This window comes from Colobus angolensis, unplaced genomic scaffold (genome assembly GCF_000951035.1).
Source record: "Colobus angolensis palliatus isolate OR3802 unplaced genomic scaffold, Cang.pa_1.0 Scaffold5, whole genome shotgun sequence".
NCBI classification, from domain to species: domain Eukaryota; kingdom Metazoa; phylum Chordata; class Mammalia; order Primates; family Cercopithecidae; genus Colobus; species Colobus angolensis.
This window is the reverse complement of record NW_012118487.1, coordinates 13,458,393-13,481,738: the sequence shown is the minus strand read 5'-3', so window position 1 is coordinate 13,481,738 and position 23,346 is coordinate 13,458,393. Positions and strand designations below refer to the sequence as shown.

The 23,346-nt window shown below is 33.6% G+C and overlaps 1 protein-coding gene across 2 annotated transcripts in view; it reads right to left on the bottom strand.

The window, feature by feature from the left end:
* The window catches only part of FBXO8 (F-box protein 8), a 54,795-nt gene that overhangs the window by 5,752 nt on the left and 25,697 nt on the right, over window positions 1–23,346 (bottom strand). Inside the window, exons 2-4 of one of the 2 annotated variants that reach the window (XM_011959605.1) lie at window positions 21,183–21,364; window positions 21,028–21,059; window positions 17,955–18,081 (exon numbers count right to left, since the gene is read on the bottom strand). In XM_011959605.1, the coding sequence (XP_011814995.1) occupies window positions 17,955–18,081; window positions 21,028–21,059; window positions 21,183–21,356 (333 nt within the window). In that variant the 5' untranslated portion in view covers window positions 21,357–21,364. Of the gene's footprint in view, window positions 1–17,954; window positions 18,082–21,027; window positions 21,365–23,346 lie in introns of both variants that reach the window. The other variant, XM_011959604.1, reaches the window with a different exon arrangement.

Here is a 23,346-nt window from a genome sequence, read left to right as displayed (position 1 = left end):
CTTTTCTCTGCATGCAAAGTTTTCCAGAGAAGCATTACCCATAAGTTTTTACCTACTTTAGATTTAAACCACTAACAACAAAACACCACCAACAACAAAAAAATCAAATGCTGAAAACAGTGTTCTCTCACATATACAGAGGTCACATTCAAATAAATGTCTTAGCTGGATTTGAATGTGCAGTTATTGAAATAAAAGGCAGGTGGGTTTATTTCAACTTGCGGTTATCCAGATACATGCATTCCCATGAATACTTATGTCTGGATACTAGCACACTATGTGCCGCTAATTGGTAGAGAAAATGACGTATTATATACACACAACATAATGTTTTCACACATAAATTCCTTTGGCATTTCTTCACTTTACAAACACTTACATAGTACTCAGAAATATTACACACATTAAGAATTTTCAAAGTTGGAAGAATATCTATAAAAACCTTTTCAAGATAAAAACTTTCTCATAAAACTTTTATGACAAAAATTTTTTTTAGTAATTAGGTACCACGAGGTAATGCTTTTGAAAGGTTATAATTATCTGTAAGTTGTAATTCAAAGATAAGGCTTTTTATATAAAACTAACTTTATGAGCCATCAATATAATAGCCTACTAGCAATTTGATCAAATTTTCATGTGAATTTTAATAATACAAAAGCAATGCTAAGGCACTGATTTTAAAAATGTACATGAAGAAAAGCAGAATGTGATAACGTGAAACTTTCTGGTCAACTCTGTTGTAACCTGTATTTCAGACTAAATCCTGAATACAAGGACTAGAAAATGTAATATGATAAGATGGAAAGCCAAAATACTTCTTTGGAATGAGGCTTTCATCAACTGTCCGAGGGGGCAGCAACTAGAAAACCATTAATGCTTGTTCTATCCTTTCCTTCATTAGTTTGAATAATCGAGAGTTGACTGTATACTCAATCTGCTTAGCAAAAGTCAGGTTTAATTGTTTCCAAAATTCCTCAGTGTAGAAGGATAACAATATTTTAGAATTATTTCCAGTATTTAACTTTAATTGAAATGATTAAAAACAATGTCAATTAAGTATTATTTAATAGATTATTTATTCATATGTAAATCAGTATCTGAGATGTAGAACTAATGCTAAGCTACTTTTTAAAAATTGTGCAAAATAAACAAACCTACTAATAATATACATTAATGATATCTAATTCTCTACTTATGTAATCCATGCCACTTTAATATCATTTGGTGATACTTAGTTATAAATAAACATTGGTATTTGCCTCATGTAAACATCATAAAAATACACTGTTAGCCATATTCTGTTTTACGAAAAACACATTTTGAGAATTTTACATCTAATCTAACCTGAGTTCTCCCAAATCAATCAAATACATAGGAGCAGGCATGAGCACAAAGAATTGTTAAATTCAATCCTGAAAACTGGGAACACAGTGTGAAATACGCCAACTCTATTGGTTTTATGAGGAAAAGAGGCATCAGCTTCAAGCTTGGGATTCCTTTGGAGAGGAAGGTTACTTTAGAAGGGCTACCAAAGTGAATGGTAAAGGAATAACACATACAAAAAGACATGGGACCAGATTATAACTGTCTCTAATAAGGAAGTTGGAAGTCACCCAAATTCTTATCTTCTTATATTTTAGGCTGGTGTGAAAGTGATTGTGGTTTTTGCCATTAAAAGTAATGTCAAAAAACCGCAATCACTTTCACACCAACCTACAATTAAATACAAAAAAATACCACAGTATGAGGTCTGTTGAATACTATACATTTGTTTACTAAGTGGTATAAGCATTTTTAAAAATAAAATTTTAGAAGAATGGTACAGAGAAACTCCTAGACCACACAGCGTATCAGTGATTAGTCAGGACTAGAACTCTGAGCAGTGTGTATGTGCATGGACATCTGAGCAGTGCCTCATATGCAAAGGAAATCATGAGTCTAGATTAATATATATATATAGTATTTTAAAGAAGGAAGGTTGTAGCTCAGTATAGTCTAAATAATTGACTATAGAAGTTTCCAATTTTGTGTCTCCCCTTTTATGAGGCATACTGACAAATTAGGACTTATCTGGACAAAGGAAATTAAGACCCGGTGAGATTGTTGAAGGGTGTAGAATTCATGTTATGTAAGAAAGAGCTGAGGGACGCAGGAGTATTAGGCCAGAGAAGAAGATATACTTAGGAAAGAAGAAAAGATTAAGACATTAGGATATCTAAAAGGCTGTGTCACAAGGACAAAGGAAAAGATGTGTGTAGTGGTAGTGAAGATATTAAGCTCTTTTGGGGGGTTATGGACCCTTTTGAGTACTAGGAAAGTCACAGAACTTCTTCACAGAATAATGCACGTACACATTTTTTAAAACAGAAATTGAATTCCAGCTAAGGAGTGCAGGTTACAAATCCCTATCCTAGATGAGTATAGAAGTAAAGTCAGGAAATGTCACTTACAGGCAGACAAGTTAGTACCACATAAGGAAGGGAATGCTTGTAATTTCAGTTGAGCTGTTCAAAGACCAATCATTTGTCTCTGCTTGATTCAATTTTTTTTTGGTGTTGTTTTTACATTTTCAAACTAAGATTAAGCTTCAAACTCAGAACTACTTAAATTTGACTGTTTAATCTATACACATTTTAACTCCCATGTGCAACTCTGTTCAACTTTTAGAATTATCTAAATTGTTGCAGTCATAATGTAGTTCCTTTTTTTGCATGTGGGGAGAATTCTGAGACAGTTCTGTCAGATAACTCTGAGATGAATCATGATGGTGTCAGTACTATAATGGGTGAAACCATCATGACTGATCTCAGTTATCTCCAAGCACAGAGATCAGTTCTTGTCAGGTGAAAGGAAACTATTAGCCAAAATATATTTTTAAAAAAATAGTTTTAAACGATAGTTACAGTGGGGTAAATAAAATTCCTCTTATTAAAATAGATATTAGGCCTCATATTTCTTGGGAAAATAAACTGGTAAATAATGTTCATGCTACTAATAATAAATTTCATAGTCATTTGATTTTTTTAAAAAAAGTATCCAGTTCACTTTACATTTAGATAGAAAGATGAATGCCTAAAGACTAGCTTGTAAAATAGATATATGTATATCTGTGCATATTTACATATATGCATCTGCTTTAAAATGTTTTTTAAAACATGAAATACATTAACATTGTCTACATTTTATTTTTGAAATATATTAAACACAAGGTGTGATATGCAAGGTATTCAGTGATAGACACTGAGTAGTGGAACAGTTTTGCCCTAAGAAAATTTAAGTTTATATGTGGCAATAAGACATGTACATAAACATCTAGAATACACACTTGTGCCAAGGTACATCAATAGTACATGGCAGTAGAAGAAAATCTAAATGAATGCTTATGAAAAGTGTTTCAGTAGTTCACTGAAAGGAAAAAAAGTCACTATGGGATAGGACATTTGGATAAGGTTTCCTGCTAGAGATTAGACTGAAGTAATGTAAGGGGTTTAGACAAGGAATGTAAGGGGTTTAGACAGCGCTGAATGAAGGGAACACTGGAAAAGAATGTTCCAGTTAATACTGTATTATATGAGCAAAAGTAATATAAAATTTTTAAAGACTATTTTTAGGAAGGAGCGGGAAATATTTTGGGTTGGAGAGTAAGTCTACAACCAGACTATGACAGTGACAGAAATAGCGCTGAATTTTAGGGTAAGAAGTTTATTCTCTATACTAAATCTAACTGGAAGCCTCTGAAGGCTTTTAAACCTGATGAAGCAATGGGCTACAATGTGAATTTGGCAGCAATATAAAGAGAAATAACGAAAGAAAAATTAGATAGTGGGCCATTCAGCAGAGCACTCACTTAATAAATAGATAGTAGGCTATACCACTGTCCAGGTTTGAACATATGAAAAAGCACTAGAAATATGCTACATATATGAAAATAACTTGATAAATATGCTGGCTATCAAGCCATGTGACAGTGAAAAGTGAAAGACAGCTGATGGCTCTGGCTGAGATGAAGAGGGAAATGACTGACAGAAAATGATAGGTAAAAAAGTCATGGAGTGCGTTGATTTGAAGAAAACAGTGATGAGTTAACTTTTAGAAACGTTGAATTTTAGGTGATGACAGATATAACTAGAAAGGCATAGTAGGTAGTTGGTAATGTAATAGGATATATTTTAAAAGTGAGGGTTGAAGATACAGATTCAGGATCTTGGATAAGGAGGATCAGTAAGGGAGTAATGAAGAAAAGGATAGAATAATATTCCAGAGGCCAAGGGCCTTTGAGTTAAAGAACAGGGTGTCTAGTGCAATTATGCAGTATGATGGAAAGAGCATCATTTTTAGGACAGGGACCAAGCCACGGTTCTGCAACTTAATGATGATATGAATATAAACAATCTACTCTATCTTCCTGAGCCTGGGTTTCCTAATCAGTAAAAATCTTAGTGGGCTAAGTGCATAGCAAAAGGAACACAGCTAGCTTTCTTTTTCTTTCAAATAGCTCAAGGATGCTAGAATAGGAAGAGAGCACTGAGTCTGGTGACTGGGAGGAAAGAAGTGACTTTCAAGAGGTCTCTTTCCACACTGTAGCAGAGGCTGAAATCCAAGAAGAAAACGAAAGAACGAGCTCAAGGTAAGGAAACTGAGTATTGTCCACTCACTTGAAAAATATATTAGTACAAAGGAGGAAAAAATGGCAAAATTAAAGGGAAAAAAGAGAAAGTATTTTTTTTTTTCAAGATAATTTCAACCTAATCATGTCAGAAGACAAAAGAGAGGTCAATAGAGACAGGAAAAAACTGATGTGCAGGAGATTTTGCTGCAGGGGCAGCAAAGCCGATAAAGAGAGCAGGGGAAGGGTTTGAAAATACTGCTGGAGTTTATAATGATTAGCCTGGGGGACAGCACAGTAACATGGGCTCAGAGACAGCTACAGTAAGAAAATGAAAAGCAGAAAACAAAGGACATGTTGGTTTCCTTCTTAGAGAGGACTAACTATCTGGGGAGCACTGGAAAAGAGAGGGCTGATTTGGATTCTTGGGCAAAGTGGTGAAGATTTCTATCAACAACGATGTAGGATATGACTGGGAATTCACTAGGAATAAACTAAAGGAGAGCCAAGTAGCAGTGAGAATCTAGGTGAAGTTAATGTGAATTCAACCCATCTCTTGTTAAGGTTAAGCAAAATCTACTATACATATGTTCAGAATCCGTAAATATATATTTGGGAACACAGTGAATTCTGTCTAGAAAATTAGATGTGCAAAGCCAAATGAAACAAGTACTGACTATTGGTACTGAAAGTACTGTCTACTGGCACAGACACCTGGCACATATATTGTGTAACAGTTGGTGTCAATAAAAGTTATACAATGTTTTGTTTTGTTTTATCGGTGTCACTAATAAAACAAAACTGTCACATACTAGGGAGTACCCTTAATTTTTTTCCTAAAGAACAACTTAGTAAAGAAATGTAGAAAAAAATTTGATTTACTAAGTTGTGTTTAATTTGGTCCTAGTATACAATGTAAAATCTAGTACAATGGCTACTACTTTTCAGGTAATCAAACTGTCCTTAGACCATTATATAATAGAAAGCCAGATGTACACTGTATTTAATTTTCTTTGAAAAAAAAAACATTTTGAAGACTTAAAAAAAATAATAATCCTGAAACAATATAGCTCAATCTAGATTTCTAACTTTTCTTTCAACATGATAACCAATATATTATTTTTCAAGTATACATTTTAACCACAGTGAAATTAACTGAATATATTATTTTTCAAGTATACAGTTGACCACAATGAAATTTAAACTGAAATGTAACATTTTTCAAACTGAAGATAATGTAAAAATTAAGTGATATATATTATTAACAGTAAAAATTAATTGGCACTTCTGTAGGTCAAATGGGAACATCCCCATTGTTTTGTTTGAAAATAGCAGCAGCAATGGTTAAGATGACTGCTCTGATACTATTTCTTCTTTTCTACAGTGTTTTAAGAATTGCTAAGGTAAATGTAAAATCTATTAATTTGTATCAGTACAGAAGTTCTCCCTCTCCCTATTTAATTAGAGAACATGTGCTCTACAGTTAAGGGAGGGTGAGCCCCAGAGAATGTGGATAATTGAGAATAATTTATCTGAGGATATTTATTGTGCAAATAAAAAATCAACACCTTGCTTTTTGGCTGCAGTAAAATAAGTGCAGATTTCTTAACTAGTACGTTTAATACTAGGTGTCTATGTTTTTATCCTGTCATTTCATTTCATTCTAGCCACTAAATTTTGTAATGTTTTCTACTTTCTGTAATTTTCCATGACCTTCAATGTTTAACGCCAACCTTGAGCACATACATAACAGAAATGTCATGCATTGCTTTTCTCAAGCTGCCTATAAATATTACAACGGTTATTCCTAATACAATCACTAGATTCAAAGACTAAAGTAAAAACTATGCCCAGATTTTAAAAGTTGTCCTAGATAGAAAGATTTTATAAGAGTACTAAGTTTTCCTCTCACTGAGAAACCCGTAACTAGGCTATTCACCGGAAGGCTCTGTGTTACATAGAACTAAAAAAGGAAAGGGGGCAATGGAAATTGGGAAAGAAACGTAAAGATAGTTTTGATGTCAGTTTTAAGTCTGAATAGCAGATTTCAGTCTTCTTTCTTCCAGAGCAAGAAGAGACAGCACACACTGTCCACACTGAAGTGGGAGAATGAACAGTTGTGAAGAGAGAGTGTCAGTATCTTATAGCCAGTTCTCTCAGTTAGTTACGAAACATAATACCATATTTTGTCTGGAGGATAATGAAGAGTCATATTATTCAGTTTTGATTTTACATTTACCATTCATATAATATGAAACCAGTTTATGTATAAACATTGTTTGAATTGGCAAGGATTTCAGCTAGAATGATTTATGGAAGACTTTTCAACATATTCAAGAGCAGAATGCTGAGGAACTGCTAAGGACAGAGATATATACACCTGAAATTGTTTGCAGTTAAAAGATGTCAACAGAAAATCTCACATAAAAGAATGATGGTTTAAGGAAAATCTAAATAAAAATAAATAGTCCCTCCAATGGAAAGAATGATGGTTTAAGGAAATCTAAATAAAAATAAATATTCCCTCCAATGGAGTCCAGGGAAAACACAAAGGATGTATAGGACAGGTCTTTCTGCTTATTTTTCAAGAGAGAAAAAGCAATGGCAAACAAAACAACATGAACCTAATTTTCTGAAGTTTTAAATAATTAAAAGCCCCTTTTAATTAGTTCTAATAGCTTCAAACAGAACAAGAACCACATCTGTGAATTCCAGCATTGCCGAAAAGAACCACATTAGTGACTGGGATGGATCAATATGATAGATAAGAAAGTACTTCCTAAATTGTAAATTACTACTATCAATTAAATGTAACAATCATTACTGTAATTATTATCAAAAAAGTTGCTGCTAGCTGAGTCAAGCTTCTTGGAAAAGCCCCCTTTATCTCTAACCTGTTTCATATTAGAAAAAGAAAGCATTCTAATCAAAATATGGAGATAAATCTCTATTAGATTATGATAACGGAAAGTAATGAGAAAGTGACACATTTAACAATGATGCTAGTTTAGAATTCTTGCTTTATAAGAATCACATACAAATACTGGATTTGCAATGTGCATATATACAACTGTTTAAATGACTAACCCATAAATACTAGTTTTATCATATTACCTAGATCTTAATATGTACATTTATAAATATATTTTAACAGCTCTGAAACAGTTTTAAAGTAAACAACATATTTTTTAAAAAAAGTCTTACTAGCAGACAAGCAGAGAAGCAAGTTGGGATATACATGGTAGTTTCACTGCCAGCACAAGTATATACTTAATCATGTAATGTAAGTATCTATTCATCCTGCCAACATTATAGCCAAGACACATATTTCAATTTTAACATAACTCTGGACCCCTAATTATTGCTTAAATGTCAAAAAGATTAAACTCAGCAGCACTACCGAAACAAAATGTTACTGTATATGCAAAAGATTGCATATACATGTCAGAAAATACAAGTAAAGACAAAGGGTATCATTTAAAGCTAGGAGATATTGATGTGACCAAAACACACTTCATGAAGGACCGTTAGTCAGGTGTCACATAGTTATCTACTAGAATCCAAAAGTTCCAGAAGAAGAAGAACCTCAAGGCCTAGAACAGTGCCTGGTTCTTGGTATTTTAAGTTGTTGTAGTTGTAACTTTAGTATAAACATATAGTTACAGTTTGGTGAACACTTAGAGGCATGTTTATCACGTCTTATTTCATTTAATCTTCACAAGAACACTGTTATAAGTATTATTACTGTCCCCGTTTTACAGATAGGGAAACTGAAGAACAGAGGTTAAATAACCTGCTCAGAGTCAACATTATATCAATTGTAAGTGGTAGAGATACTTAATAAATATTTGTCGAATGAATGTTTGAATCTACATGTACAAAGCTTCCAGCTGTCTTTCAAGAGATGCTGTAAATTTCTGAGGATTACATAAATCAATCTGGGGAAAAATACAGAAACAACTCCCTTCCAAAAAATGTGTAAGATGGATCAAATATTAAGAGCAGATAAAACCCCAGCACACTTTGAAATACCTCAAGTTATAAATTCTCAAAGGTCAGAGTCACCAATCCAAATAATCAAAAGTAGCATATCACTCGATGCTATATTTAACTGCTAATGACCTAAAGAGATTTACAGAAATCTTAGGAATTTTGTTATAAAGAAGGCATCTCTCTAAAAACTTTATGATATAAAAGAAGAAAATGTTACATAGTTTTATGGATAAATGTACACTACAGTTAGCTGGTTTAAAAAATGCACTTAAGGTAGTGTTTCCTTCATATTCCCATATTTGAAAAGCCGTAAGTAAGTTGATGGATGTCTTACAATTGATGACACCCAAAAATTGAGGAAATATTATCCTTCGGATTTCTGATACAATACTCATATTTTGAAGTGACATCTACTGTGACACTGGTAACAATTGCTAAATTCATGAAAGACATGTAGAAGAGGCAAACACCTTGGACATTAAAGCTGAGAACTTAAATCTAGAAAGTAATACCAAGTTGCACTGAAACTGTGATCACAATGGATAAGGAAAAATATTTGGGAGGTATCAAGGGAGTCAGGCAGTGTATGATAAGAAAATATAAAACAAGCAGATTTTTCATTAAAATGTACTTAAAATACTCAATGTACCACTGCAACGTCTCTAGTTACAATTATTTAAATTGCTAACAAAAGTAAAATTCAAATAAAAAATTGTTCATTATAGCAATTCATATTTCAATATTAAAAATTTAAAAATGTGTCCTAGGATGAAGACATTTTCCACTAATTTCAGCTTTTATCCGAGACAATTCACACTCAATGATACAGCAAATTAGTAGCTTCCATAGCACACTGAATAAAACAAGAGTAAAATACATCAGGTGATTTGATTGATGAATAAGCTATGGAATATTCTAGAGCCTGAATCTCTTTTTCAACTAGACAACGATTAGAAGAGGGCCTGGGAAATTCGTCTTTCTTTCAAGTTTCTAAAAGGTTTATTCTGAGTCCACAAACCTCCTCTGGGAACTGATTCTACAGTGTGTGTTGGAGTGACTCTGGGAGAAAAGGGAAAAGGAGGGTGGCTGGCATAGAGTATGGTTAGGGTAAGGTGTAAACTAAAGTTGTCCTAAAAGGCAAAGGGTAAAGCTGCCTTCTTAACCGCAAAATCATCACAGATCAGATTCAAAAGAGACAGACAAAATTCAAAAGAGATAGACAAAAAGAGATAGATTCAAAAGAGATACATACACACACGCATATCCATACATACGTCACATTACTCTCATAAAAAGAAAATGACCTCCAGTTTAGCACCATTTGACTAATTGTAGCTGGTTGCTTGAAGGTATTAACTTGTCTAGGCAGAGGAAGAGGGTGTTTAGTGTCTGAGAGGCATAATTTTTCACTTTGACTCTAATGTTGATCAAGGGGAAGGGGCCTGCCATAAACCCCAGCATTTTAGCTCCTATGGGCAAACAATTCTTATAGAGGAGGAAGCTAGTTAAGCCATATTTGCTGAGGGACTCCTCTCACTGTCACCTAGTTTCTTCTGCCCTGATTAAATTTCCCCCAGCAAATTTGGAGATAAATTGATCTGCTACTGAGAATTAGCAATGTTTGTTTGTTTATGAAACAGGGTCTTGCTTTGTCACCCAGGCTGGAGTGCAGTGGCATGATCATGGCTCAGTGAAGCCTCAACTTCCTTGACTCAAGTGATCCTCCCACCTCAGCCTCCTAAGTAGCTGTGACTCCAGACACATGCTATCATACCCGATTAATTTCTGTATTTTTTGTAGAGACAGGGTTTTAACATGTTGCCCGGGCTGGTCTCAAACTCCTGAGCTCAAGTGATCCACCCGCCTTGGTCTCCCAAATTGCTAGGATTACAGGTATGAGCCACTGTACCCAGTTAGCAATGCTTATTTTTAAAAATTTGCATTGAGGATTACATCTCAAACTCCTAAGAGTTTGGATAATAATAACAGCAATAATACATCAAGATGTTTTTGGTTATAAACAACAGGAGACCCAGTTCAAAATAAAGGGATATATTTACTTCAAAAATAAAATTACCTTGTATAACAAGAAGTTCCAAACTAATATGGCTCCAGGTTGTTAGGCTCACAGATAGCATCACAGACCCAATTCTTTCTTTCCAGTCTGCTATTCTTGGTAGGGTTACTAATATCCCTCATGGCTACCAGATGCCTGCACATGGTCATATCATTATATTCTCACATACCAATGCCTAGAGGTGTACATGACACATGTATCCATGTGTGTGAGCGAGCGCATGCATGCACACGCACGCGCACACACACACACAGACAATACTACTTCTTTGTGTCTCTTTTTAAAGCCTAAAAAATAGGCTAGGTATGATGACTCATTCCTGTAGTTCCAGCACTTTGGGAGGCCGATTCAGGTGGGTCACTTGAGGCAAACCTGTCTCTACTAAAGAAAATATTAGCCAGGTGTGTCAGCATGCACCTGTAATCCCAGCTACTCCGGAGGCTGAGGCAAAGAATCACCTGAGCCCGGGAGGCGGCGATTGTACCACTGCACTCCAGCCTGGGCAACAAAGTGAGACTCTGTCTCAAGAAAACTAAAAAATCTAAAAAATCTTTCTCTACACACATCTTTTCCAACCTCATGAGTCAAAGGTAGATTACATGGATGCCACAAAAGCATCCTCCAAGGGGAACAGAGGTTGGAATAAAGAATCCATATTCAACTCTGGACCCTAGGAATGAGCCAGCCATACAAACTGGTTGAGGTGCTTTCCCTAGTGAGGAGTCTAAATGGTGAGTTATAAGCCTTGGCCATGTAGGCCCAGTGTGATTTTTTAAAAAATTACTTTTATCATAGGATATAGTACCACTAGAAGGAACCTCAAGACATCTCTTGAGTTCCACCTATATCCTTTTCTTTTGCCACATCGTGTAGTACTATTTCCTTCTGGTTATCAGGCTTAACCACTTCAATCACAGCATAGTTACCTCCCCTCCTATCCCCTCCTCCTCCGTTTTAAAATTTTGATATGTTTGCTTAGTAGCAGGAAGACCTACATTGGCAAGAAGGTAGGGTCAGCTACCAATTCAAATTGTTGTGCCACAGGTGCCAATGTTCCTTCTTTGGATACTAAGGCCTCTAACCCAGCAGAGACCAGAAATAAAAGGAAGGCTGAATGACACGTTTTAAGTGCATCACTAGTTAAAATGGCATTACAGATGCTTGGATGCCTTAACAAAGGTCATTTCCCTGTTTTTCATTTCTTCTAGCATCCTAGCTGCAGTTGTGGAATCGTAAGTCTAAGCCAATCATGTAATCTTTCTATTCTATTCTCTAGTGCTCTAGGGGTGCTCGCGTGATTTAATTATGTTCTATAAGAAATGAGTAGAAGTATGCCGAAGGCTTCTGAAAAAGATTTTTCTCCCTAATAAGTATAACGAATATGAGGAGAAAGCTTCTTTTTCTGCCTCTCTTTCTTTGCACTGGGACACTATTATGGGGGAAGTGATATTTTGAGTTGTGGTAGCCACCTTGCTATCAAGAGAGGGTGAAAGTCAACACACTCAGGTCCGTCAAGAGATCATTATCTCACTAAACTAACTGGGATACCTGCATCCAGGACTCTTTTGAAGTAAACAAATGTAAAGGGTTTAAGTCCCAGTTTAGGTTCTCAGTTCCTTGCAGCCAAAAACATCTTAGCTGATACATACAGGGAGAAGTAGGTACTGCAAGAAGCCAATCATAAAATGTGGAACATGCTGAGTTGAGCAGCACAACGAAGGGTGTTGCAAACTGAATTCTTTCTAGCTATATCTTGGTTTATACCACAGCTAAGAATTAGAATTTTGAGTTTATTTTTCTCTTTCTTTATGCTACCTGGCATTATTTGAAGTATGTGTGTCTTATGGTCAACTTGGTTCACATTCTACTACCTGTAAGTTTATTCCTGAGAGATTCACTTTCAGTAGAAAGATAAAGCCAAATTTATAGACATACAGAACTGAGGATAAAACCTCAACAGATAGTACATTTTCCAAAGTAAAAAGTATCTTAGTGGCCTGCCAGACTTCATTAGGAATACTTCTATGCTTTAAGAAGTACTAAGATTTAAAAGAGTTAGTACAGAGAATGAGATACCAAGGAAATAATGATGAATGGCCTATTAGTTACAAATTATTTGACAGATACATTTATCAATGTGTACAGGCAGTTATTTGAATTCAATATTGCTTTCAGGTTTATTATTCAAGCAATCATTATTGCTTACCCTTATTGTCCAAAGTAAAATTTCCCTTTCCAAACCAGATGGTAATCAAAATAAAAAATGGAAAAAATCTCTCAGTCTGTCAAGACTCAATTCAACTCTCAGGGTTTGTTTGTTTGTTTGTTTTGTAGTAAGTACTACCAGACCAAAGGAAAGAAAACAATTAGAGACCCACAGACTTTGATAAGAGAGAAGATTACATCTGATAACTGCAAGGGAACAACAGGGTATTTCAACCATTCTAAAACATTTATTTACACACAGTAAGATTACAGATAATCTATACTAGGTTATTTCAAAGTGTATTCCCTGGAATGTTTTTACCTTCTTCTCCCCAAAACAGAAAGAACCCCACATCAAACAAAATTAGATATATATCGCATATAACATCTCCCTTAGTAGATAGTCACAATGTGCATCAAGGTATTAAAGGCTTTGAAATGTTAGGCTGTAAATAAGCCAACTAATCATATTCTATCATGTTCAAATTAGACTTAAGAATTCCTTTTTAACTGTGTATTCCCAAGGAATGCATTTGGGAAATGTTTATCAGTACATTCTAATAATGCCCATGACGGTTTTCATTCCCTAGGAATAAAAGTTAAAAGTTATTTTTCACCACCGTTGCTATGCTATGAAGTAATGGTAATGACGACTTTGTTGTTGAATAAAGTCATTAACATATATCTGAGATACTATTCATAAGAACTGAATATAAATTCCTGAAATGCTTTCCATAATGGAGAACTACAAATTTCCTGTTTATACTTTAGCTGGTCCAGCAAAAAAAGAACACGTTATCTTGAAAGTAAGTTGCATATTCATTTCTACCTAAAGCGTGTGGACACGTCAAATTTAAAATATGTTTTATAATAGATTATGTCCAAGATAAATTTAGTAAAATGCATAAAATTATATGCATGTGGATATTTCTGTATAAATACCAGAAAAATGTGCTTATATAGTCATTAAAAAGAAAAAAAAAACTTTCGTTATCTGACCCCAATGAGGACATTTAAAACAAAAAACTGTTTAGAAACACAATTACACAAACAAAAATAAACCTATATTAAAGTTAAACCATGTTCACTACCAATTTTTCAAATCCTAAATTTAAAAATAACTATGTCAAGAAAGTGTTTTAATATACATTGGAGCACAAGTAATATAGTTTACTGGTTGTTAAATAAAATTACTTCATTATACTACTGCTAGTGGAATAAAACTGACACACACAACTTGTACATGCAGGGAAAATACAACTTAATGTAAAGAGATGGTTTTCAGCACATTCCTTTACTAGAATGTGGCCACCTGCCACAAAGTACACAAGCTCATGCACAAGATCAAGACGTTACATACAGCTAAGATCACAAGGTCATGCATAGTACAACAGCGTGCCAGATTATCGTACCACAAACTGTGCGGATGTTCTCCCCCACCCCATGAGCCACTGCCAGCAGCTGCTGTGGAGCTTGGTTACCCATATCCGTGACATGAACGGTGTCCTTTGGAGAATCTTGTTCCCTGTGGCTGTAAGTATTCTTATTTTTATAATATTTTAATGATGCTTGCTATCAAAATGTTAAGTACAATACTGGAAATTATGAAAAAGTAGATTTTTTACAATACTAAGCAATTATATACATCTTATCTCAGGTACCTGCAATAAGCATCACATATTTAAACATATCATCAAAACTAATTTAGTGCTCAGAGTTAAATGAACCCAAAATAATATATCTGATGACAGCGCTCCAGTGAGTGGGGAAAAAGAAAACAAAATACAATCTCCAAAAAGTACTGCCTAATTTTGAGCACTCAAAAAACTTGGCAAGAGTCATTCTAAAGTCTGGCTAAAGTATGACTCATACAGATATGTGCTATATAAGAACATTTATTAGGATAGATCTTTCACTTACATGATTTCAATTTTGAATACTTGACTTGGTAAACAATTAGCCAAGTTAACATTATTTATGTTAGTCAATGAAAGAAAGTATAGAATATAGTCACTGAACTACTTCCCCTCCTTTCTCTGAACTTACTAAGTATATTGCAATGTCCTTGTTTTTCTATATATTTCCTAAGTGCATTCTGGTAAAGACAGCATTTTCTTTTGCCATTAGGTAACACTTGCTAAATTACATGTTCATAAAAGCATAGAATCAGAATTTTGGAACCTTGAGACACATTGAGTGGCTCAGCTCTATTCCTCTTGGGAGTACTACATGGCCCTTTTAGAATGATAAATTCAGTGCTTCTGGAATATTCCAGAGTACCTTTAAATCAGGCCAGGGAGTGAAAAAAAAAGAAAATACAGCCAACTCTCAATAACAATGGAAGGTAGGATAGATAAGTAAAATCTGAAGATCTAAAAATTTTATTTTAATTAATAACTTGAATCTCCTCTCTTAACATTTGACTTACAATTTTAAAAAATTATATCAGATATAAAAATAACTTGAATTAGAGCTCTTTTCTCTGCCCCCTCTCCAAACACCCTAGAGGAGGTACTAATAAGAACTGTATAGTCTGATATTGGTAGCTGCAAAGATGAAAACCTATTTATATGTCTAGCTTTTCCAAATTAGATATTTAAACCTATACATATAATATTTTAGTATATGAGGACCCATGCGTATTTTCATCTTTGTGTAAAAATGATTGCTTTATAATTTGTTTAAAAATTGGCATTCCTTTAGCAAAGAATGACTACTTACCATAATCAATATCAGCAGTCACATCCAACTTTTCTGACTTTGTAACAATCTACAACTTAGTACTTACCAGGTTACATTTCCCTTAGAATGTAACATTTGAAAGTGATATGAATTGAAGATGACAGTTTTACTCAACATCAGAATAATTCATGAGAGGAGCCAGCATGCCTTGATTAAATGGGCATAATAAGACTGGGGCTTAAAACAGCTGCCTCTCCTGATTCTTATGTACCATACAGTACAACACTGTAGCATTCTGCCTCAGTTTTCCTCCAGCAATCATCATTCAATTACCTCCACAGACTGATGCAAAATACTATCTTTATTATGACTATTATTATGATCATTGAGACAGGGTCTCACTCTCACAGCTTATTGTACTCTTGACCTCTGGGGCTACATATCTTTATTATGATTATGATTATTATTATTGAGACAGGGTATCACTCTCACAGCTTACTGTACCCTTGATCTCTGGGGCTCAAGTGATGCTCCTACCTCAGCCTCCCAAGTAGCTGGGACCACAGGCATGCACCACAATGCCTAGCTAATTTTTTAAAAATTTTTTGTGGAGACAGGATCTCCCTATGTTGTCCAGGCTGGTCTCAAACTCTTGGGCTCAAGTGATCCGCCTGCCTCAGACTCCTGGAGTGCTGGGATTACAGGCGTGAGCCACTATGCCTGGCCTGCAAAATATATATTTTATTATAAAGTTCGTCATATGAACTGTTTTAATTAGCAACAAATAATGTTTAAGTCTAAATAAAGAATTAAGAATAACAAAGTCTCTATAACTGTGCCATTATTTGAATATGCAAGTGCAGTAGAATCTCTTATAAGAGCAGGTATGCCACAGTGCAGGATAAAAAAAAGGGACATTCTTATGTTGCCATATATTTACATGGAAGATAACTGGGATTTGACCAAAAACAAGGTGGAAACAAGTATATTTTATAATAAAAGACATTAGAAAAAAAGTGCAATAAAAGGACAGTAACATTTAAGTTTACGATAAATAGTTTATCCATTTATTTGTCTTTCTGAAGAATGATCATTTGATTCTAAAAAGCAGTATTATATTGGTAAATGTGTAATTTGAACTTCTTATAAATCATTCTAATTTCATTAAGGTATCAGTTTGTTATTCATTGACAGTAATACCTCTTTAAATAGTGATGAAAGAAAAGAAACATCTGAATGTAAGTATTATACCTGGCTTTACAACAGATATACTTTGTTATATTTCTGGAAATAAGACTTAACTGATAAGAAGTATATCAGTAATCCTTTGCAATGGCATTTTATTTTATTTTAGATTTATGTACCATAAAAATTTAACAAAAAATAAACCGTATGTAAGTAAAAATCAATTGGTTAGAAAAATATATTATTGGTATTACTATATGCATACATATAAAATTGGTATTTTTGTTTAAGACTCAAATATTTTACATAGGAGAAACATTTCCCTAATTATAACAAAAGTTAAGATAACTTTAGAAAATACTTGGCTGCATGATTTGAACTGTCATTAATACCCCAACAACAAATAAAAAAAAGTTGGTTTTGAAAATTAGGTAAATTAAAATAATGCTGCAGATGAAATTTTTCCACAAAAAATAATGCATCCAAAAGTAGTAGTTCTGAGTGCTGTATAATTTTCACTTGGATTTCTAAGAATAAATCTGTAAGTATTTAAACATTTCTGAAAATCTGAACTTGTCCAGGACACAGTAAAATAAGAATAGGGAAAAAAAATCAGTGAAAAAGTTGTTTTCACGTTTTGATCATGCTTACATGTTATGTTAAGAAAGAATTAAATAATTAATACAAAATTCTTCAATTTTATAACAATCTACAAATAGTTCCTATGTCAACATGGAATTACATTGTTAAAGGCATTATTTGAAGACAATGTTTTGATTTGTCAGAAAATAGAACAATGTCCTCAATGATTATCTTTGATAAAAGTAACCACTACTAAGGAAAAACAATAAACAGAAAAAAACTGCTACAGACAAAATCTGATGAACACACTCTGGGTTCTTATTATCAAATTTTTGTGCTCTCTACTTATAATGTACTAATATTATAATCAGGTCAGTAGAGGACTGAATATACATCATGGATGCTGCTACACAAAGTAAGCAGGTAGAAAGGTTAGAATGTGACATGCTAAGGCGAAGAAAAATGACTACGTCACATAGCAATAGTTTAAAATACTGGTTTTCTCAGTGATTAAAAAAGCATGTTCAATGACTTTTTATTTTCCCTTCAGTTCATCATATTGGAAAGCTACAGCAAGATAGTAATACAGCTCACTGGATACAAATAGTCAAGTTCTTCACTAACCTCATCTGGGTTGGCATTAAAGGTGAGGCTGCCTTCATCCAGCTGCATATACAATTTTCTAAAAGAAAATCCTAAAGGTGGGTTCTTATTGTATATGGAACAGTGACCCCAAGTGGATTTGCACAACCTGTAAAATCAGAGAAAATGAGATAAGAAAACATTGCTACATTTAATTTCCTAAGTTAAATATGCATATACATGAAAAAATAGTAACATGAAATAATATTGAATTTGATAGTTCTAAAGTTTAAAATTTTTAAGTTTGTACTTGTTTTCTATTTGTTTACTGGAGTATGACAGATGCTTTAAATTTAGCAATTTTGACAGCATCTAATAAATGTGAGTTATAAAGATTAATAATATTCATGAGTACTATCTGAAGTTAAACATAAACTATCACAATAGTAGTAATAATAGCTAACATTTACTGAGTACGTACTAGATGTCAGGCCCTATTTTAAATATTGTAATTGGATTAGCTTGCCTCATCTTCACAACAATCCTGTGACGCTGCTGATACAGATAAGAAACACAGAGACAAAACAGTTACCCAAGATCATGTGGCTAACATGTATAGATGCAGGATTTCAAACACTGAGTAATCCACAGCATGCAATTATTAACCAAGAATCTAAATAGGGTTTATTAACTCATCTATGCGTTCTATTGTGAAATAAAACTAAATGGGAGGAAAAGATTGCTGGGCAGGGAAACAACTTTTGTTTTTCAAATAATAAATGTTACAATAGACAAATTAAACATAGAAATTGTTTGTAATGCCACAACTTGAATACATTCATCAAGCTGTGATGTTAAACATAGCTGTTTTTAAGATACTGCTTCAAAAACACTGGTTCTTTACTATCAGAGCGATACATGATTGTTTAGAAATTCTATAAAACCTAAAATACTAACAGTTCATATCTCAAAACATACCGCAGATTGGGATAGTTGTTTCTAACTCTTTACAGAGGCAATGGCTACTGTTATTTGAAAGCTAAAGTTTTATCTTATTATAATGCCTGGAAATTCTGGATATCTACCAAAGAGCCTTAAATATAAATGCATTATTCTAGAGACACAGAGAATACTGAAATTAAATTCTGATACAATTGTAATGAGTCTTTGTCTCAAAATTATCTCATTTGTTGTGTATTCAAAAGCACCTGCTACTTGTTGAGACAAATGAAACTTTACTTTCTTATATTCATTATTAGTTTCTGCCTCAAATTTCCTTCTTTTAATAAACACACAAAGTGCAGGGCAACAAGAAAAAGTTACTGTCTGAGCACATAACATCAACAATTGTGAGGACAAGCGGGTAAAATATCTAATTTAACATGAGACTATCCTCTTAGTAGTTGATTTATACTGCTGTATTATTTTTACCCACCAAATGAAATCGCTGACTGAAAACTGTAAGTATAAAAAATTGTTTAGAATATTATCAATATTTTTTCAGTCTTATTAATCTAGTCCCAATAAAACTCAAAACTAGAGTTTTATTACTAAGCTAGGTGAAAACCAGAGAACTTCCCAACATCAATGAGTATTCAATACATCCAAAGTTGAAATTAAAACTAAGCCAGTCTTTAATTTCAAATAGAAGCAATTTATTATTAAGGAAAAAATCCAAGTATTATTAAAATAGGCATAATTATGGCAAACATTTCTTTCACAAATGAAAAATTCATATTTAAACCTCAAATGAAGAACATATTCTGATTGACTTTCGGAAGACTAGAAATCAAACTTTTTAAAGAAGTTCAAATAAAGAAACAGAAATTAAGTTAGTGAGGAATACTAAAATGTAGAAAAGAGATTATAAAGAATGATCCAGTTTAAAAGTACTTTCATTTCCTCTTCTATTCACATGATTAAAAAAATTAATAACATTTATTTTAAAGACTCCTCTTTAATAGAATTTCCTCACATAGTACTTTCACTATGTCAAACAAATGAATAAAAGAATAACAAGATATGATATTGATGATTTTTATCTATTTAGAGGTTGAGAAAGGACCTGTATAACTTGTACTATAACTGCGTGACATCAGAAAATCTAACTTAGGAATGTCATTACTGAAAATATATTTTGACTAAAGTTTGCTATTTATTAAGTCTCGATTAGATTTCTAGTTTGAAATTACATGAAGTCTTAAAAAGATGTTTGTTTCTAGTTATATTCTATATTTTTATAAAGACCCACTTCAAGATAGTAAGACAAATAAACTTTGGTAAAGGATGCTAAAAGGTCTGAGATCCAATGATTACATGTTTGGTAATATTCTTAGGCCAAAAAGTCATGTACCTATACTTTTTGTTAAAGTATATGATGCTATTGAAGGAGTAACTTAGGTTCAATAAAACAGATTCTATTCCAGCAAATGTTCTTAGATTTGTAGTTTTAATTCAAACTAGTACAATGTGAAAATTTACATAATCTACTTTAAGTTCAGCAAGTAAGTAAAAACAACGGTTTGTCCCCTTGCTTTCTAATATTTGCCTACTTCATTTAAATGCTGGTTAGGAAAAAAAAGTAGATACAATTTTCACCAGTTAAATTTTATTCTAACAAGCACCTTTGAAGACATATAGAATTGAGTAAAAATGTAAGGCTCTATATGAAGAAAATTAAAAACAGTAACATTTGAGGACTATTCATTGATTTTGAAGTCTGCCTATTCTTCAGACGGGATACCTATGGGAAGCACAAACTACACAGCATGTGAACACTCCAACTTTTAAATTAGAAATTCTCACTCCACAACTTTGCGGTATTTTTAGAATAAAGTGAGAGTTTCTGATTTATAATCAACTGACTGACAGAGCCTGATTGGTAACCTCTCTTCTAACTGTAAAGTTGTTATTCTATTTTCTATTGTCCTCCTTTTCACAAGATCAAATTTGACTGTGATGCTAACTGTATATTTTTCCAGGTTTTAATAAAGAATATCTCAAAGTACAAGACCAAGTTTAAAGAAAATATTTTGTAATATATATTATTAAAAGAACATTTAAACATGATTATGTTTAGAGATACCTGAATTCAACATTGGTGGGTTTAACTTACCCTTGCCAGAGAAGTTCATCATTTGCGAGGTCCTGCCAAACACACGAAGCCAAGCAAAGGTCAGTTGCATTCAGGTAGGACAAGATGGTGAAGCTTAGCTCAGGAGGCAGCATTTCCAAATTAATGAATCCTTCCTGTTCTTTTGATTTCCTTGCCTTCAAAAGATGATATATGTCAATGCCTCCTTGGACTTGTTTACGATGATTGCTGTTAGAAATGTTGTTCGCAGCCATTCTCCTGCTCTGCTCTCTAGTGAGGTAGCCTTGCTCACTGTAGCCTTCTTGTTGTAGCTGCTGGTTTCTGACCACTCTCCACAACCCCTGACCCATCTGCAAGCCTGGGAAAAAGCCAGAATGTAATAAGGGTGACATTAAAAAAGCAACCCATTTTCCCCAGTGGTATAACAAATCTGACATGAAGGATTCATTTACCAGAATTAAAACTTCTCATTAAAACCTATTAAAACCAGAAGTATATTATTAAGAATAGCTGAAACACTGTAAGTGTAAATTTTGGTAGACAAACTTTCGGAATTACTTGGTTCCATCATCACCTTTATCCCAGTTTGCTAACTACTTTTAAAGTCCATAGGTGACATAATCATTTTTCACGTGGTAAGATTTAAAAGTTACTGATGTCCTTAATACTCTTACAAATTATAATTATGTGGACTTATGGGCCAGTACCAAATACAGCTCTGATCAGAGCAAAGACTCTAGTTAAAAGGCCTCCAGACCCTGCTTTTTATCACAATTCAGTCTAAGCTAAGCTAGCTCCTTTTAACCAAACTCCCAGATGCGTTAACAGCTGGGAAACAGGCTTTTAGTTTAATTCTTGCCAGTCTACACTTATGTTGTAGACTGTAGTAAAATGTAACATAGGCCCTGAAGTCTAATTCAGAAACCTTATAAATTAGACACCTAGAACTCCAAGACAAATGCTCAGTAACAGTCTACTATTTAGTTTTGTTGTTGCCTTAAATTAAAAATTGTAATTTAGATAAATTTTCTAATTCTTCTCCACAAATCCCTATGGATTCTTCAGAAGTACCTGGGAAAAGTCACCAGAAGAAGGCGTGCTCCAGTCTCCCCACTACCATCTGACCTCCCACCAAGGCATTCTACATTTGTCTGTCATGTATATTGACTTCCTCATGTACAAATGTATTAAAAAATTCCTAGATCTAGATTTGGCATTGCCTTTTAATAGCATTTCTAGGGCAAATAAAGTCATTCAGAACAACTAAATCAGAGTTCTTAATGCATACGAATAATTACTTTCACGATCTCTTTTTCAAACCAAATACTTTTGTTTTATCAACTCAAGTTGACTGCTAATACCTGTGTGTTTCAAAAACTTGGAAAAAATACTGAATTTCCCAAAAAATCATTAAAAGAGTCAAATACTTTTTATAGCATGACCTTAACTTAAAATATAATGTTGTTTTAATTAACTGTTTACAATAAGGACTAACAAAAACAAAAGCAAAAATCCCAAAGGACAAAAAACAAACCAACAGTGACTAGGTATCTTTTAATTAGAAATAATTTGAAAAGTGAGTGGAACTTCAAAGAATGTCAAAGACACTATTATTTTAGCATTTAAAAAGGTATGATCCACACATTTATTTACTAAACCATTGGCTATTGTTTGGATAATGGCCACTAAATTCGGTCATTTGCTGATTAAAGCAGAAAAAATAGTCCAAGATAATTTTTAACTCTTCCCCCACCTTATATTGTCCTGCTTGGAATCCCAACAGCTTAAGCTATAAAGGTATGGTGGGGAGGTACAAAGAGAAGAAACTAATAATTTTAAAATGTAGGCATATTTGTTTTTGAAAAAAAGGCACAAAAGATAACCCTTCTCTCCCTGCTACACACAACACCATGGTATTTCTTCCTAAATCAGTGATTAAGCTATACAAATAAAATGCTTTAAAAAATACAGAATATCAAGAAAATAAAAAGCCACAGACCAGTAGAAAATCTTTGCAAAACACATATATGATAAAAAGACTGTGTATCCAAAAAAGGTAAAGAACTCTTTTTTTTTTTAGTTCATTATTTTTTCAAAATATACTTTAACTTCTAGGGTACATGTGCACAATGTGCAGGTTACATACATATACATGTACCACGTTGGTGTGCTGCACCCATTAACTCGTCATTTACATTAGGTATATCTCCTACAGCTATCCCTCCTCCCCCTCCCCCACAATAGGACCCGGTGAGTGATGATCCCCTCCCTGTGTCCAAGTGATCTCATTGTTCAGTTCCCACCTATGAGTGAGAACATGCGGTATTTGGTTTTCTGTTC